General features: G+C 37.5%; 1 protein-coding gene across 1 annotated transcript in view; it reads left to right on the forward strand.

The window, feature by feature from the left end:
• LOC136879225 (uncharacterized) overlaps positions 1-18,135 on the forward strand; it is a 62,218-nt gene that overhangs the window by 27,539 nt on the left and 16,544 nt on the right. Inside the window, exon 2 of the mRNA XM_067153028.2 lies at positions 2,295-2,421. Within this exon, the coding sequence (XP_067009129.2) occupies positions 2,295-2,421 (127 nt within the window). The remainder of the gene's footprint in view (positions 1-2,294; positions 2,422-18,135) is intronic.

Consider the following 18,135-nt stretch of genomic DNA (forward strand, 5'->3'; position numbering starts at 1 on the left):
GGGCCAAAGGCCAGTGTACTAACCAGTCACCCGTGGAGCCGGACCACAGTATTTTAAGCAACAGTGGTTAAGGCAGAAGTCTGACAAAAGATATTGTTGAAGAGAACTGAAAAATGGTCGTTTGGTTCTACAACAAGCAGCTTTGGCAGATTTGATGTGGAAAGATTGCAGCAGATTTTTTTGTTCTTAAATAAATCAATTTCTTCAGCCATCTATTACTCCAAGAATGAGTGATATTTTACTTAATATTTTTACTATTAGTATTTTTATTTTTGCATTTCTTTGAGTTGTATTGAAGTTAGTAATTATTTCGAATCTGTACTATGTAGGCAGTTCCTTTCTTTTTTGTGCACGTGTATATATTCGTATATTGTCTTAAACATTAGTGTTATTTGTAGTTCTTAGTGTGATAGGTTTGTCAGTTTCGTAGTAATTAATAAGTAATTATATGTGTGTGTTTAAGTGTAAGAAAGGGCCAGGAGCCCTAACTTTGCCACAGATAATAAAGGCTTTTATCTATCTATCTATCTATCTAAGAACCCATAATTAATAACATTCATCCAATCAGAAAACAGTGGTTCTACTCATCAGTGAGAGAATGAATACCTACAGTATGATATTATGATGATACAGAGCTTGCCTATAGAATAACCATGCTTCATATGTTAAAGAAGTTTTTTCTTATTGCAGAGACTAAATTGTACCAATTCATAACTGTTTTAAGCTGAAGAAGTTGTAGTTGTTTCTAATTCAGGAAATCTGTATTACTTCGTTTAATGTGTCAAGTACCATGTAGATAATAATATGCACTTCTTTTCTCCATAGTTATCAGTTGTTACTCATAAAACATTTTGACTTACTACATACTGGTATTACTATAAATTTATGATTATTTTATGCATGAATTGCAAATGATAGGGTTAGCAGGAGAAAATAATTAGATACATCTGTAGAAGTGGAACCAGTCCCAACACTTCATCTACAAACTTAGGATATGGAGTCTTATACATCTTACTTAATTGAACATATAGGAGAGAGAGAAAGAAGTGTTCATTACCAACTGCTTGGGACCCTTCTTCTTCTTCTTCTTCTTCTTCTTCTTCTTCTTCTTCTTCTTCTTCTTCTTCTTCTTCTTCTTCTTCTTCTTCTTCTTCTTCTTCTTCTTCTTCTTCTTTGTTTTGCCTCATGCCTGAGGCGTCGTGACTATCATAATTTTCAGCCCTCTAGCCGATGAACCATACTCTGCCATTCTTCCCTATCTAAAGCTTTCAATGTGGTTGCTCTGAGAGAACTCTGTAGGGGGCCGTTCACCATGTCAATCCATCGCGTTGGTACTCGTCCTCGTCTGGTTCCCTGGACTTTGCCCTCAACAATCGGCTTTTGAAGACTACCATCTCGGCGCATTATATGTCCAATGTAGTGTACAATCTGCTGAGAGACCTTACACGATAGACAAATGTTTATCTGAAGTTGGTTCAGGATTGATGTGTTTGTGCGATGAGCTGTCCAAAGAATCCTTAACATTTTCCTCCATCACCACATTTCAAAGCTTTCTATCCATTCACGATCACGTTTGAGGATGGTCCACGTCTCTGCTCCATACAAGGAGACCCATCCCTAAATAGTTACAGTACTTTATTTTTATAGTGAAAAAGATAAAAATAAAGTAAAACTACCACCATTTTGTAAAATAGGTGTACGAACGAATATTGCTATTGGCTGAATGACTTTTGTAGATGCGTGCCATTGCCAACCACACCGCAATAAAAACTCCTAAATGAATGGTGATAAGGATTGTTCTCCCAGGTTATACTATCAGTATATATGGTGCTTCAAGCCCTCACCTGGGGGTGGGGGTGGTACTTATGCCTCTAGACCCCCTTTCCTTGACATGAAAATGTGGTCTGTCCAGATCAATACTCTAACCAGTCCAAATCTGTTGTTCCAGAATATTAAATTGCAGACTTTTATTTAGATACTCATCAGCATAGGCCAAACTGCTTTACATTTCTACCTAACTGAATTCCTCCTTGACACTTTAAATATTCCTTTCAGTAAATGATCCATGTTAACTATGGACAACAAAACTGAAAGATTACAGCCTTGTCTAACCCCTGTAAGTTCATTGAACCAAGAACTCATTCTACCATCAATTATCACTGCAGCCCAGTTGTCAACATAACCTGGATGTCTTTTATTGCTTGTGATAATCTACCCTTACTCCCACAATCCCACAATATGGCTAACATTGTCTCCCTAAATTAATAAATATGTTTTTTTTCTGCTGTTCGCAGGAAGGATTCTTGGTGGAATTAATGAAACGGAGTTATGCACATGCCAATAATCCAAAGGAATTGACATATGACCATGTAGCAGAATTCATCAACTCTGAACCTACGTTGGCGTTTTCTAAAATGCGAGGTATTTCCTTACTTCTATTTTGGGTGAAACTAAATTTTACTATTTTCAACAGCCAATCAACCAATAGATTAGAATTTGATTTCATTAATCGATATTACAAAGTTAGATGGAATATATATATATATATCATTATATAAAATATTAGTCTTTGTCCCTGTTGATTGTGTGAAATTCTGTATGGGAATATAGGACATATTGCATTTTGGTTAGGTTAAGTAAATTCTTATGTTTGAATAATTTGGATGCTATCTGCACATACAGTTTTTAAGGAAAGAAGAAGAGATTTATCCTTCCTGATCAAATGACAGTCTATAATAATTTATATTATATTCCTTATCCCACACAGACTTACGATACTGGATCCATCTGATATATTTTCATCCTGGAAGGGCTAAACTGTCATCTTTCCTGATCTGGATAGCTCAAGATAATTATCAGAAACACCTATATTGGACATTTTGACTCCCATGCACAAGATCTTTGATACTGTCCTTCCTTCAATTTCCTTTTTTTTACAATTTGTTTTACGTCATACTAATGGAAATAGGTCTTATGGCGACGATGGGATAGAAAAATGGCTAGGAAGGGGAAGGAAACAACCGTGGCCTTAATTAAGGTACAGCCCTGATTTTTGTCTGGTGTGAAAATGGGAAACCACGCAAAACCCTCTTCAGGGCTGTTAACACTGGGGTTTGAACCGACTATCTCTCTAACACAAGCTCATTTAAGAGGCCTTTTATCTGAGTACCAATGTGGCTTTTGTGCTGCTCGCTCCACCACTGACCACCTGGTATGCCTGGAGAGTTCTGTCCACATGGCATCTTTTTATCCCTGCATTTGTGGAAATTCAGAGGTAACTTGCCAGTTGTTACTGCAAATGTTTTGTCTCCGTCTATTCTGTGTCTGAGAGCACATTCGCAATACCACGTTCAGGAAAATGGAGCCCCTTAATGATCAGTTCTCAGTGTCGCTCTGTTTGCGATTGCCATAAACAGTATTTTCACTACTGTGGGTTCAGCAGTAATACTGTCTCTATATGTGGATAATTTTGCTGTGTATTATATCTTGCAAAATATGGCAGTTGCAGAGCAACAATTACAGAAAGCTATTAGGAGAGTGAAACTATGGACCTTAGAAGAATATGGCTTTTGGTTTTCGATGGACAAGACCTCTGTTGTTCACTGCTGCCAGAAGTACACTCTTCATCCCCATCCTGAGCTTTACTTGGGGGCGGGGGTCGCTCTTCTTGTAGTACTAATTTCTTGGGCACCTTTTTGATAGTAAGATATTGTGGGAGACACACGTGCGTCACATAAAAGACGAATGCGCTAAGAAACTCAATATTTTTAAGGTTTCTTAGGGGCACTACATGGGGGACTGATCATAAGTTGCTCCTATGCTTTTGCAGTGCATGTATTTTATTCCAGATTAGACTACAGCAGTGCAGCATATGAATCAGCAAGGAAAAATGTTCTTGAAAAACTGAATAGCAACCACCACAGCAGATGGTGTGGTAGGCTTGTGATGGGAACTTTTTGTACTAGTCCCATTGCCAGCCTGCTCGCAGAACCTGGTGTGCCACCTTTACACCTGAGACACCAGCTAAAGATGTTTTCCTATGCTGTGAATTTACAGCAGACGCCAATTCACACAAGCTATCCCTGCATATTCCACAACAAAAACAGTCTGTTGTATGTGGCTTATCCACGAGCAACGCAGATACAGATTGTTTGATGTACCTTGTCTTGTTATATGACCAAGTAAGGTACCTGCGTGGTTAGTAAGACATCCTGAAATAATCCTGGATCTATTCACCAGTCCAAAAATGAACACGGACACTTCTATTTATCGGAGGCCCTTCATGTTCATTGTTGGCTGGTAGAGATGAGCGAAGTGACACTGCTGACTGTTTCAAAACATTTGATACGGCACGGTGAATTGCTTCGAAGCAATGTGTCGACGCATGGCATACTTCCGTCTCTGACTGCAAGAGAAGCAGTACCTGGACAGTGTCTCGCGATGGCACATTGAAGCAGTGTGTTGACACACGGCAACTTCTGTCATGGACTACAAGAGAAGCAGTGCTTCACGATGGTGTGGTGAAACATGAACCACGCTTCATAGCTAAATTCAGTTCACTGAATAAACTGTTCAATGTTCTTATAACGATAAAATATGAGGTTCATGAAATATTTAATGAGCAAATGTACAAAATACAGTATGATAAATAGATGAATTACAGTATAGTATTACATTACATAGTAATAAACTGCGTTTGCTTCTTCACTAAGTGCTTACAATGATACTAAAAGGGATCAATTTTACAGTTGAAAGCACACTAAAGCAGTAATTAATTTGAATAATTATAAAATGATTAATGAAATTTAAGAAGAGTTCAAACTAGGTATTCTATGTACAATAACAAACTTAACCTAATCCAGTTACAAAAGAATATTAAAATACTAGTCTAAGTAAATGAACTAACTTCAATAATTATAAAATGAGTAATGAAATGCAAGAAGCTGGGCTGAGTGGCTCGGACGGTTGAGGTGCTGGCCTTCTGACCCCAACTTTGCAGGTTCGATCATAGCTCAGTCCAGTGGTATTTGAAGGTGCTCAAATACGTCAGCCTCATACCAGTAGATTTACTGGCACGTAAAAGAACTCCTGCAGGACTAAAGTCCGGCACCTCGGCGTCTCCGGAACCGTAGAAGTAGTTAGTGGGACGTAAAGCAAATAACATTATTAACATTATTGAAATGCAAGAAGAGTCAGAAATTGGAATTTTATGTACATTAACAAACAACCTAAACTAGTATAACGAAAGCATAGTTAGTTAATAAAATAAATGAACTAATGTAAATGATTATAAAGTGAGAAGTGAAATCTAAGAAGAGTCGAAGTTTGGTATTATATGTAAAGTAACAACTTGACCTAAGCCAGTTTTGAAATTACTTCATATTGAAGTTAAAAACATAATTGTAGAAAATTTTGCTCTTGACAAACGGAGGCGTCTTTCTGTTATAGTATGACCCTGCTTTGAAAACAATGTCCCATTTCTGTGCAAAACTAAGACCTTACATTGCGGAGTACATTGTTCTTTCGGTAACCGGAATTGCGGTTCAGAATATGAAGCGTCGGCTCATCTTCAGGGCAATGTCACGCGGAATGTTTCTGTTGAGGCGAGAAGATAAAGCACCATCACTGTTTTGAAGCATCGATGTAGCATACATGTACGGAACAACTGTTGTTTCTGTTCACGTGACATGACACACGTAGCAGTCTCACTGCTTCGAAGCAGTGCAGCGTTGTTGTGTCGAGGCATCGAAGACAGCTTACTGCGCCGGCTCAGTGTTTCGAAGCATACACACACTAGCCAACTCTGTTAGCTTTCTTCGAGAGCAGAAGCGAAAGTAGGCTGCATATTCACCATTGATAATAAGAGGTTTCTTTTTCCTCTGCCTGAAACCTGTAGTGTGTACACAGCACAGCTCTATGCTATCCGTGAAGCTCTGTGGTTCACGCTGTCGAGTGACCTTGAGCACTTTACTGTGTATCGACTCCTTGAGCTCTTTACAGTCTCTCGATACATGTTTCCCGTGACACCATATGGTGTGGCAGATCCAGGACCTGCTGACTGGGTTTTGGATGGTTAACACTAGAATTACTTTTCTGTAGTTCCCAAGCCACTTGTGTGTAGCAGGAAACAATTTAACTGATAGGGGTGCCAGGTAAGCAGTCACATTACCCCCCTGCATCACCTTACAAGATTCCAACCAGTGATATTTGTTCTCATCTGAGACATTTGGTAATATCTTATTGGAAGTAGGAGTGGACAATAAGCTGAAAATGATTGAAGGAAGAACATAGGTATGGAAGACTTTCTTTTGGGTTTCTCTGAGAGAAGTGGTGGTGTTATGTCATCTTCGGATCGGCCATGGTACAGCAACACACACCTATGTACTGAAGGGAGAAGATCCCCATCCAGCATGTTCTTGTGGCGGCCATCTGACTGTAGTACACATCCTTACAGAATGTGCAGACCTGGCTAATCTGCGCCGTATACCATATACTTCCGAATACCATCTCCCTCATTCTGTGAGATAACAAGCAGTCTGGAGACCTTGTCATCTGTTTTATAAGGTATATTGGCCTGTTTTATTGTGTTTACAAGTGAGGTTTTTATATTATTCAATTTTTCTTTTTTCCATTTTTGTAACTATGCATTTATTCTATTGACTTCGTTTTTATCTGTCTTCATGAATTTTAAAATGTTTTTACTTTTTAAGTTTAATAAAATACATTATTTTACTTCTAAGTTAGTGCCTTATTAAATATTATTACATTTTACTATTTTTAACCATTTGATAGGAAAATAAGGCATTGTGAGTTAGATACATTGATTTTATTTTAAATTCATAATAATTGTTTCTCATCCTTATTATAAAAAGTGATAGTCAAAGGATACATATTAAATTTTAATCTATCATTTTATTTCTCTTCATCTCATACCAGGGGTGTGATTTTGTGTTTAATTTACCTCAATTTCAGTGCTTTTTTAATGATTTTAGTGCTTATTTCATGGAAATACCAGTTACGATACAACAAATTAAGTACATATCTATAGACACAGACAAAAAGAAACTATGGAGTACTTTTGAACATTATCTAATCTGTATGACACTGATTGAAAAGTCTTAAAACAGTTCCCACATTTGCACACAAGCTAACTCATCTATCAGATAAAATATCTTTATATACATACACTGAAAACCCTCTCTCACCTACAACGTTTGACACAGAAAACTACAGTGAACGTAGAGATTTAGAGACAAAACTGTTGTGATCCTCAAGCATGCCTATTAAAATACCGTTTACCAAATTGCATTCACTCTTTCCTCCTACATATTCTTTTGCTAGGCTTTGTAGAACCTGGTAATTCCGTAAGAAATCTGATTTTGAGACGCCATCTAGTGCAGCAGTGTTTTTCACTTTATCTAGAAGGGTGTTGTTGACACGGTTGCTGAGCAGAGTTCGGCAGCAGCTTTGACAACCTTTCCTGTAGGATCATTATATTAACTTATATTATTATATTGCAACTTGGCAACAGTTTTCTTTGCCACTTGCTTCATCCTACTGCTGGCTGTTTCTTTCCTCTGTTCACTTAGTGTAGCAAGGATGTTAGTAACTTCATCACTTAATATGGATTTTTTGATGAGTTGCCACTCACTCAGTAGTTTGTGATGTTTGGGATATAATTTGTGAGCAAATGGATAGGTTGGTCCCACCAAAGTTTTTTTTTTTGCTAGTTGCTTTACGTCGCACCGACACAGATAGGTCTTATGGCGACAATAGGGCAGGGAAGGGCTAGGAGTGGAAAGGAAGCGGCCGTGGTCTTAATTAAAGTACAGCCCCAGCATTTGCCTGGTGTGAAAATGGGAAACCACGGAAAACCATTTTCAGGGCTGCCGACAGTGGGGTTCGAACCTACTATCTCCCGAATACTGGATACTGGCCGCACTTAAGCGACTGCAGCTATCGAGCTCGGTGGTCCCACCAAAGTAGTGGTCAGCTTTATTACAGAACTGCAGTGTTCTTTCACAAACGTAGCTTCACACTTTATAGCCTTAACTTTTCCACGAGTAAAGACATTAAAATATGCAAATGCTGCTGAATCGGAATTGCTTTTCAACTCTTAGAAATAGCCGGTAATTTCTGTCAGATATTATTCTATGTAGAGGACAGACGTCATCCATCAACCGGGGAGGGAAACAACTTGGCTGATTTTTCATACATACATACATACATACATACATACATACATACATTATCATTATAGACTGTTATGCCTTTCAGCGTTCAGTCTGCAAGCCTCTGATTTTTCACCATCTAGATATTCAACACCACCATCCTTACATTTCCGTATATTCAGGAAAGCATTTTTTGTTTCAGCAATTCATTCATTTAGGTTTTAAAGTCCACTGGTATATATTTTCGTTAGTTCATCTAATTTATGTGCCTAGCATTGGACATGGATGAGCGTTTCTGATAGAAGATACTTGAGTGTACGAACACAACTCATTATGTACCTACGTAGCTCCATCCATTACTATCGCTACGATGTTCTTACACTCCACTACGAATGTTGTGAAAACTTCTACTAATGCCTGACAGTAAGCAACCACATTCACATTTTCCAGAATCTTGACTCCTGCAACAAGAAGTATTGAAGAGCTTCCACTCTCCTGAGAAACTCGGGAAATGATAATGAACACTGCCTCGCCCTTTCTGTTCATTGTCTTGTTACAGTGCACAATTATTTATTCATGTTTACTAGCTTTTCTTACACATTTTTCATAATCCTTATTCGCTTTGGGAACATAATTCTTGCGTAGTATGTTTGCGAGTGGTAGATCTCCAGCTCCTAGAATTAAAAAAAATAAAAATACAAATGATTACTTGGATTGAGATTGGAGAGTGGATATAACCTATATACCAGAAAGAATATATTTCCTTACCCTAAGTATGTGCTTATTCAAGCATGGTCAAGCTTATTGAGAGAAATATATGCTCCCAGGAAGGCTGACACCATACTACTGATGACTACTGATGAAGTCTCCTTTATCCATCTTTTTGGCATTCTTGAGACTATCTACAATTGACAACTGCTTTCTTTTGTTTACTTGAGAATGCTGTTTTTCTTATGGAAGTCATTGTTCAGGTTTTTGTTGCACAAATCCTTCCTTTCCCATGTGACTCGCATATTACATAATTTGCACATCAACACTTTTGCTTTGGAATCAAATACATAAAACTTTCTTGTGCATATTGAAATGCATGAGAGTGCACTGTGATGGCAGACGGCTTCCCTATGACTTGAAATACGCCAGAACAGATAACACAAGGTAAATGCAAAAAATATGCAATAACCAATACAAGAAGTCCATGTGGAACCAGAATTCAATCTAAAATGGAAGAAAAGTGGAATATTATGTTGGTAAAAGTGAAGAAATGACTAATTACAGTATAACGAGTATCGTAAGAAACATTTCAAAGCATTTTATTGATATTTAAAGATAGACCTATGGTAATCTTTGTCAGCACTGCTGTATTCGCCTGCAGAACTTGAAGCCTCATCGTTGGACTCCAAACTGCGTCATTTCACGCCCATCCATTGCATTTGAAATGCTGCTTTTCTTGAAGAATTTCATGAAGAAACTCTCAGGAATGCGATCCCATGCATCTGTAATCCAAAAACATAAAAATGCAAACTTCAGGCTCCTTATTTTGCCTGTAGGCATCATGTGATAAGTTCTTTTGAGGTTAGAGTTACTTGCTTTTGACTGCTAATGTACTTCTGCTAGTAAAGATAGTGCCGTTTCATTGTCACATACTGTACATAGGCAAATGGTGACTTTTTTTTTTAGTCCACACGAATATTGTTTTTACAAGTGTTTCGCGCCAGTGGCGTTATTATTATTTGGAAATTAAAAAAACCATGATTTCCTGACTTTCTTCACGAGATTAGTGTTTTCCACACTTAATTTTAAGTTCCCAAAAATTTCGCATTTATCGTTAATACCAAAATATCACACCCCTACCATATCATCAGGGGCCAATGACCTAGATGGTAGGTGCCTTTAACCAACAGCTCTCAGTTATCGTCATCATCAAAGACTCGTTTTTGTGAAGGTCTATTGGTATCATTCCCCGACTGTATTGGCTTTTGCGGCAAAAGTCACCATGCGCATTGCAACTGAGCTCAGGGTTACAAAAAAATCAAAGTTTCTAGAGTGTGATGATATGACGATTTTTTTTTTTTTTTCGAACTTGTGACTTGTGATCTGTTGTTACTTGGGTTGGTGTCAGTGTTCTTGCATTCAGTTTTGGCCACTATTCTAGTAATGGTGGACTGTGTGGAAAAGAGAATGTGTTTGTCACTTCAGTTAAATAAAGGAGAGAGGGGTTATTATTATTATTATTATTATTATTATTATTATTATTATTATTATTATTATTATTATTATTGTTGTTGTTGTTGTTGTTGTCTTTATTACGTGGCGAAGTTAGGGCTCTTGGCCCTCTCTTACACGTAACCACATACAATTTTATTTTTATTTTTACAGTATTAATCTAAAATATCATTGTAATGAATTACTGTTATTGAGATATGTAAGTCAGATAAGGAATTACAATAATACAATTAATTAAGGTTATTACTGATGAAAAATTATAGGATAAATAGAGAGAGGATAATAACAAAAGAAAATATCTACTTATAACCTAAAGAATATATCTACAACTAGCTTAAAGGAAAACTTGTTCAAATATAAGGCTAAAATAAATTAACTGAATATTAGTATGTTACAATCTGAGTATACTAAAATCGATGTTACTATGCAGTCTATTTCTACGAACAGTCTTAAATGAGAATCGTAAGAACGTAAATGGGATAGCCTAAGAACTTAAATCTAGTACATAATTTTTGGTTTCATTCACACGTCATTCACTCTTACATTCATTCGAGTCAACTGTATGTACTCTGGAGGAATTTACGGTAGGCTGTTTTAAATGTCCTAGAAGAGCAAGGCTTTTTAATATCTTCCAGGATCGTATTCCGTAACTTGAAGCAGAGACCAGGAATGAATGGCTGTAGGTATTTGTTCGATGCGATGCAATTTCAAGTAGTGATCCGGAACGAGTGTTAATTTCGTGGAACGAAGAAAGAAGCCTAAAATTGGACGATAGATAGGTGGGGCTGTTTGAAGAAAGCAACTGATAGACGAGGGTCATTTGGTGCATTTTTCTACGTTCATTTAAACGTAGCTATCCCAACTTTTTGTAGTATGGTGTTGTATGAGCTTCATGTCGGTGCTGGAAGGCATATCGAATGCAAGAGTTCTGTACATGTTGTTGCTAGTTCACAGGTTAGGTCAGTCAATAAACTGTCACAGTAGTCAGAGATTGGAAATAGAAGTGTTTGTATGAGTTTTAATTTAAGGTCCAGTGGGAGAACATTTTTATGATGCTTCAAAGGATAAATGGATGCATGTACTTTTGTGCACATATTAGTTATATGCTCATTCCAGGTCAGAGTCTCATTTAAGATGACCCTAAGGTTTGTAACAATCTTGGAGTATGGCACTTTGGTATCATCAATGGTAATTGGGGGAGGATTGTGATTACTATTTAGAGCACATAGTAATTTTTTGTGTCCAATTATTATGCTTTCGTGGGTTGATGAGTAAGGCATTGTTTCTGGCATACGTTGTGAGTCATTGTAGGTCTGTATTCATATGCTGAATCGCTTCGCATATACTATCTACACTGGTTTGGTAATATACCGTTAGGTCGTCAGCATACAGATGGTATTTACAGTGGACAAGTGGGGATGAAATATCATTGATATGCAGGCTGAATAATAAAGGTACCAGCACAGAGCCCATTTCGACGTAACATTGTTTACTGAGACACACTGATGACGATTTGTGAGGTAGGATATAAAGAAATTGAGTGCATTCCGGTCGACGCCAAGGGAGCGCAATTTTGAAAGGAGTAGTTGTATGTTGACTGTATCAAATGCACTGCTAAAATCAAGGAGCGTGAGCACCGTCACCTGTCGTTTATCCATAGCAAGCCTGATATCATCTGTTACCCGAAGGAGTGCTGTCGTCGTACTGTGGCCCTTCCTGAAGCCAGATTGCAATGGGTCTAGTGGTGAATGATTTGTGAGATATTCAGTTAGTTGCTCGTGAATTAGTCGTTCAAGGGCTTTCGCAAGTGGAGGGAGTATTGATATAGGGCGGTAGTCTGATGGATAATATGATGTGATGTTCTTTAATACTGGAATCACTAGAGCATCCTTCCAAATGTCTGGAAAAGTTCCTGTATTTATACAGTAATTGAAGATATGAGTAATATAATATAATATAATATAGTATAAACTTCAAATTGCAGGTTTTACATAAGGCAAAATGTACTAATGTACAGATTGCAGAAAAGTTTGGTGTTTCCAAGTGTAACACGTGATGTTCGGAGAAAGACAAAGAAAAGTTTAATAATGCTGGAGCATCAAGAAAAGCATTCACAGGATCAAAGACGGAAAGATTTAATAAAATTGTTAGATATTTTACTGAAATCATGTAGGAGAAATGAAGCCAAGGATTTCCAATTAGTCTCAAAGTTTAGAATGAATAGAATGAAGAATGTAGATAGCATGCAAGTTAAAAGTTCTGGTAAGGCTATGGATGGTTAGGCGTTTTTAAACGTAACATCTGTCCGTTGAGTAATGCAAGAAATATTGGTACCCACAGTGGTGTGAAATATGACTTAGCTGGACACTCTGGAAGTTATCACTAAATATTGAAGTACAGAGTTGACCTAATGGTCACAACACAAACGAATGGCATATTCCTTCTGGTTAAGGACGCAACTATTAGTCTAGTATGTTAAGTAACATAGTATACCAGTGACTGGGTCAGTCAGTGATTATTGGACGTACCTACCTACCACCTTCTCTGTTTTTTTCTGTTTAGTTTTGTCTAGCAATCAGTAATGAAAGAATTGCTTTTGATGTTATGTTTAATGCTGTCATGATTTTCAAAAAACCTTATTTCTTCAAAAATGACATTTACAATAAGATACAAAAGTTGAAAACTAGAAAAGCGGCTGGAATTGACGAGATTTCTGGGGATATACTAAAGACAATGAGTTGGGATATAGTACCATATCTGAAGTACTTATTTGAGTATTGTTTGGTCAGAGGAGCTATACCAGGTGAATGGAGAGTTGCTATAGTAGCCCCTGTGTATAAAGGAAAGGGTGATAGACATAAAGCTGAAAATTACAGGCCAGTAAGTTTGACATGCATTGTATGTAAGCTTTGGGCAGGCATTCTTTCTGATTATATTAGACATGTTTGTGAAATTAATAACTGTTTCGACAGAAGGCAGTTCGGTTTTAGGCAAGGTTATTCCACTGAAGCTCAACTTGTAGGATTCCAGCAAGATATAGCAGATATCTTGGATTCAGGAAGTCAAATGGACTGTATCGCAATTGACATGTCTAAAGCATTTGATAGGGTGGATCATGGGAGACTACTAGCAAAAATGAGTGCAATTGGACTAGACAAAAGAGTGACTGAATGGGTTGCTATATTTCTAGAAAATAGATCTCAGAGAATTAGAGTAGGTGAAGCTTTATCTGACCCTGTAAAAATTAAGAGGGGAATTCCTCAAGGCAGTATTATCGGACCTTTATGTTTTCTTATATATATATAAATGATATGAGTAAAGGAGTGGAATCAGAGGTAAGGCTTTTTGCGGATGATGTTATTCTCTATAGAGTAATAAATAAGTTACAGGACTGTGAGCAACTGCAACGTGACCTCGAAAATGTTGTGAGATGGACAGCAGGTGATGGTATGTTGATAAATGGGGTTAAAAGTCAGGTTGTGAGTTTCACAAATAGGAAGAGTCCTCTGAGTTTTAATTACTGCGTTGATGGGGTGAAAGTTCCTTTTGGGGATCATTGTAAGTATCTAGGGGTTAATATAAGGAAAGATCTTCATTGGGGTAATCACATAAATGGGATTGTAAATAAAGGGTACAGATCTCTGCACATGGTTATGAGGGTGTTTAGGGGTTGTAGTAAGGATGTAAAGAAGAGGGCATATAAGTCTCTGGTAAGACCCCAACTAGAGTATGGTTCCAGTGTATGGGACCCTCACCAGGATTACCTGATTCAAGAACTGGAAAAAATCCAAAGAAAAGCAGCTCGATTTGTTCTGGGTGATTTCCGATAAAAGAGTAGCATTACAAAAATGTTGCATAGTTTGGGCTGGGAAGAATTGAGAGAAAGAAGAAGAGCTGCTCGACTGAGTGGTATGTTGCAAGTGATAAAAATCATTGTTATCCGTATTGAAGATACTGATGTAGGATGCTAAAAGGTTATGAGTGGTATGTTCCGAGCTGTCAGCGGAGAGATTGCGTGGAATGACATTAGTAGACGAATAAGTTTGAGTGGCGTTTATAAAAGTAGGAAAGATCACAATATGAAGATAAAGTTGGAATTCAAGAGGACAAACTGGGGCAAATATTCATTTATAGAAAGGGGAGTTAGGGATTGGAATAACTTACCAAGGGAGATGTTCAATAAATTTCAAATTTCTTTGAAATAATTTAGGAAAAGGCTAGAATAACAACAGATAGGGAATCTGCCTCCTGGGCGACTGCCCTAAATGCAGATCAGTATTGATTGATTGTTATTCATTGATTGATTTGAATTAACAACGGTCTATAACAGAGGTGTTCAGCTGGGCGCCCGTTGAGGCTTGCCCAGTGCGGCCAGGCTGGCGTGATGTAGATGTGGGCAGCTTACGTAATAAGCATACGTCACAGTGAAGCGAAAGAGCAAACACACTTTGCAAGGAAGCGAGGGAGCATTGACGTTCGGTTGTGATTACGAAGCTCTCCTCCACTACTCTGATCGGGATAGATTATTTAAAATAAAACTCTATAATTGCAACAAAAACTGACCTTTTGAAGATATTCCAGTTTGATTTATACTGTATTGAACCCATAATTATACAAGTCAAGGGTTCAGTATTGCGTTCAATATAGTTTTAATTTTCTTATGTATTCATTCAAGGAAAACTGACGCGTTATAATATTTGTGTTACCATCTATAAAGGTACAGGGTTTAACCATACAAGCTACGATTTACAATTCCTTGCATGGGAATGACCGTATTTTCATTTTAAAAGGAAGTAAAATTCCTGTTACTCATTGAGCAAAAATTGATATAATTACATACTGCAACAATTATTTTGCACAGTGTTGTACTGTAGTGTGACTTTTCCTTTCACTGAATTTTTGAAAATAGTGTTTAAAATTTAACAGGCGTCCGATTATAATAGCGAGCCTATAAATGGCAAGAGGGAGTTACATCACGAATGAGGACATAGATATTTACTATCTAAGATTAAAGTACGGCAACAGCGTAAATATATCTACCCAGTAAATGTACTGTATGCCTTCAAATAAGTAACCTCATTGATGTTCTTCCCGGTAAATGTGATTGGATTGTTGGTGAGTTTATCAGATAATTTAAACCCAAACACCCACAAGCAACAGCTTATCCACCTTAACTCCGTATTATTTTGTGTACCACTTAAAATGTAATAGTGGAAATTGTAATTCATTACGTACATTATGAAAATATTTGAGGTTATAGGCCTAACTCTTTATTGTATCCTCGTAATTCATTACTTACATTATAAAAATATTTGAGGTTGTAGGCCTAACTCATTATTGTATCCTCCGATCAAAATACACAAACTGCAATGAACATAAATTACTTTTCTTCTTATAACGTAAATTGAAAATGTCGTGGATTTCTGTCCTTTTTCTTTCATTATTTTCTTCCTCCGTTTCAAACTCGGATATTGCAGCAGTGATAGAGAGTGACTGGGAGAACTTCACCCATCCTTCACGGCCCATGACATAGCCTCAACGTACTGTGGTTGTGTGATGTTGTGCCCCGAACTGTGTCCCCAGCACTTCATATCACTCTACCTTCTGCTGGTCCTGTTCTCCACTGACTGACCGACTGCCATTTTGAATGATCAGCTGACTCTCCCGCCCCCCTCTGACGTCGCTCTATGTCTCACAAATTCTAGAATATACTGTAGACCATATAATTACACGTCATCTGGCCCACTTGGGCAGGTTGAACGAGAGGCCGTTCCCTACTGGATGTGCGAGCACACAACACTGGACAGAGCTGATTCTCTAGTCCCTTTGACTGCTGCTGTTTTGTTTCAGATGAGACATAGAGATCAAGTCATGTTAAGCATCGTCACATTCATCTTTCTAAATAATGACGGAGATGGTAGGGTCACGCAATTACACGGCACTAAAATCCATTTGTGTTTTGGGCACTAATCTGTAAAGCAACCTTGGAGTTAGAACTCTTTTTCACGCTGGTCGTGTCTCTCAGTTCCCTCATTCTCGTCCCGTCTCCACCCCTCATCTTGTTTGAAATTTTGTATGATTGTGTGGTATAAGGACTGACTTGTAAAGAACTTAACTACCGTTTTGATCAATCTCACTGTTAATTCTTTTGAATTGGGTTACTTATTCAGTTAAATTTATGAGACTTGTTAACGTGTGGTATAAGTGTTTAGACATCTAAGGATTTGGATTAACTATATAAAGTATTTATACTAAACACACTTTATATCACTTTCAAAAATTTTCTCGGTTATCCATCGAATTATATTTGTTATGCTTTGTACCCGCTGGTCGGTTATGTATAGATATGTATTGTAATAAGTTGATGACTACTGATAAATAAAAATATATAAATAAAATTACTCAAAAACGTAATAAAATTAATAAGCATAATTAACCGAAATGTCCGTAGTATGGGCGCCAGAGTTCACCAGAATGGATCCCTCGAATTTAGATAAGAGCATGATAAACTTTATATCCCAGGGCGTGTACATAATGCTGCGTACTGGTACATCTGCTGCAGGCGTTACCTAACCTCCTGAAAACGACTAATTAGGTAGGAACTGCACCTAGGTTCATCAATAACACTGATTCTAAAATAGCTAACTATATTCTTAACAAATTCCGTGCATGAGCACCTCATCAACATACAACATTATACATATAATACACACATAAAATATTGCTGGAAGACTCCATATTTACAACAACAACAATAATGAAAATCGTGGGAAAACGAAAGCGAGAACTAAGCTACCATTTGTAGATGGTCCGATGAACAATGTACATGTATGAAGATAAACACCCTTCACTGTCTCTATATCAATTCGATTTACCGATTCTCATAATCGGCAGTTATCACATCACACAGATACTGTACCTTGTACTACTGTGTTCACATATTTTAACACTTGTTGTAAAGATATATACACACGTCTGTCGATCCTCAACATATAAATTTATGGAAAGTCTGAGATAGCTTTCACCAACATATAATGCTAGGCCGCCACAAGTGCTACAATACTTAATGCGCAAGCACTCTCCACAATCAGCCACTTTCCACAAACATAACACGACTACGCTCCACGAACGTTTTAAGTCCAGTTCATTGCTGCCGTGTCACTCCAGTACCGTGTATCAGCACCACTTCCTTCCCGTACAGTGCGTCAGTTGTAGTTGTAGTTATCTACCTTCTCGTTCCTTTACAATCACCCTTACAATGTCTCTCATACAATCTCTCTGGTTGCCGCCGTATGATCAACCTTTTATAGACATCAACATCCCCCTCCTCTCAGATGATACGTCTGGATTGGTGCTTGCCAGCCAATCATGAGTGAACCTCTTGTCAAGACATGCCCTGAACTTCTCCTTTCTCCCAAGAGATAAACAAACACTCTTGAGTTTTACATGAATCACCAAACTTTCCTAATACAACAACAAGCTCATCTCATCAGGCTGGGATATATACATGACAAATGGAATTTCCTGACACAAGTACATCAACAAACACTGGGGTAGCCAGATGACTCATTCAAATTACCAGAGTTATTAAAGCAAGGTTTTCCCACTCGTGCAAAACAAATTACTCATACCTACATATGTGGATATCTTCCAGCTTACCAATATAAATGGCAAAATGTATAAATGAAATACTAATAATAATAATAATAATACTGATAATAATAATAATAATAATAATAAT

The sequence above is a fragment of the Anabrus simplex genome, chromosome 8 (assembly GCF_040414725.1).
Source record: "Anabrus simplex isolate iqAnaSimp1 chromosome 8, ASM4041472v1, whole genome shotgun sequence".
Classification (NCBI taxonomy): Eukaryota; Metazoa; Arthropoda; class Insecta; order Orthoptera; family Tettigoniidae; genus Anabrus; species Anabrus simplex.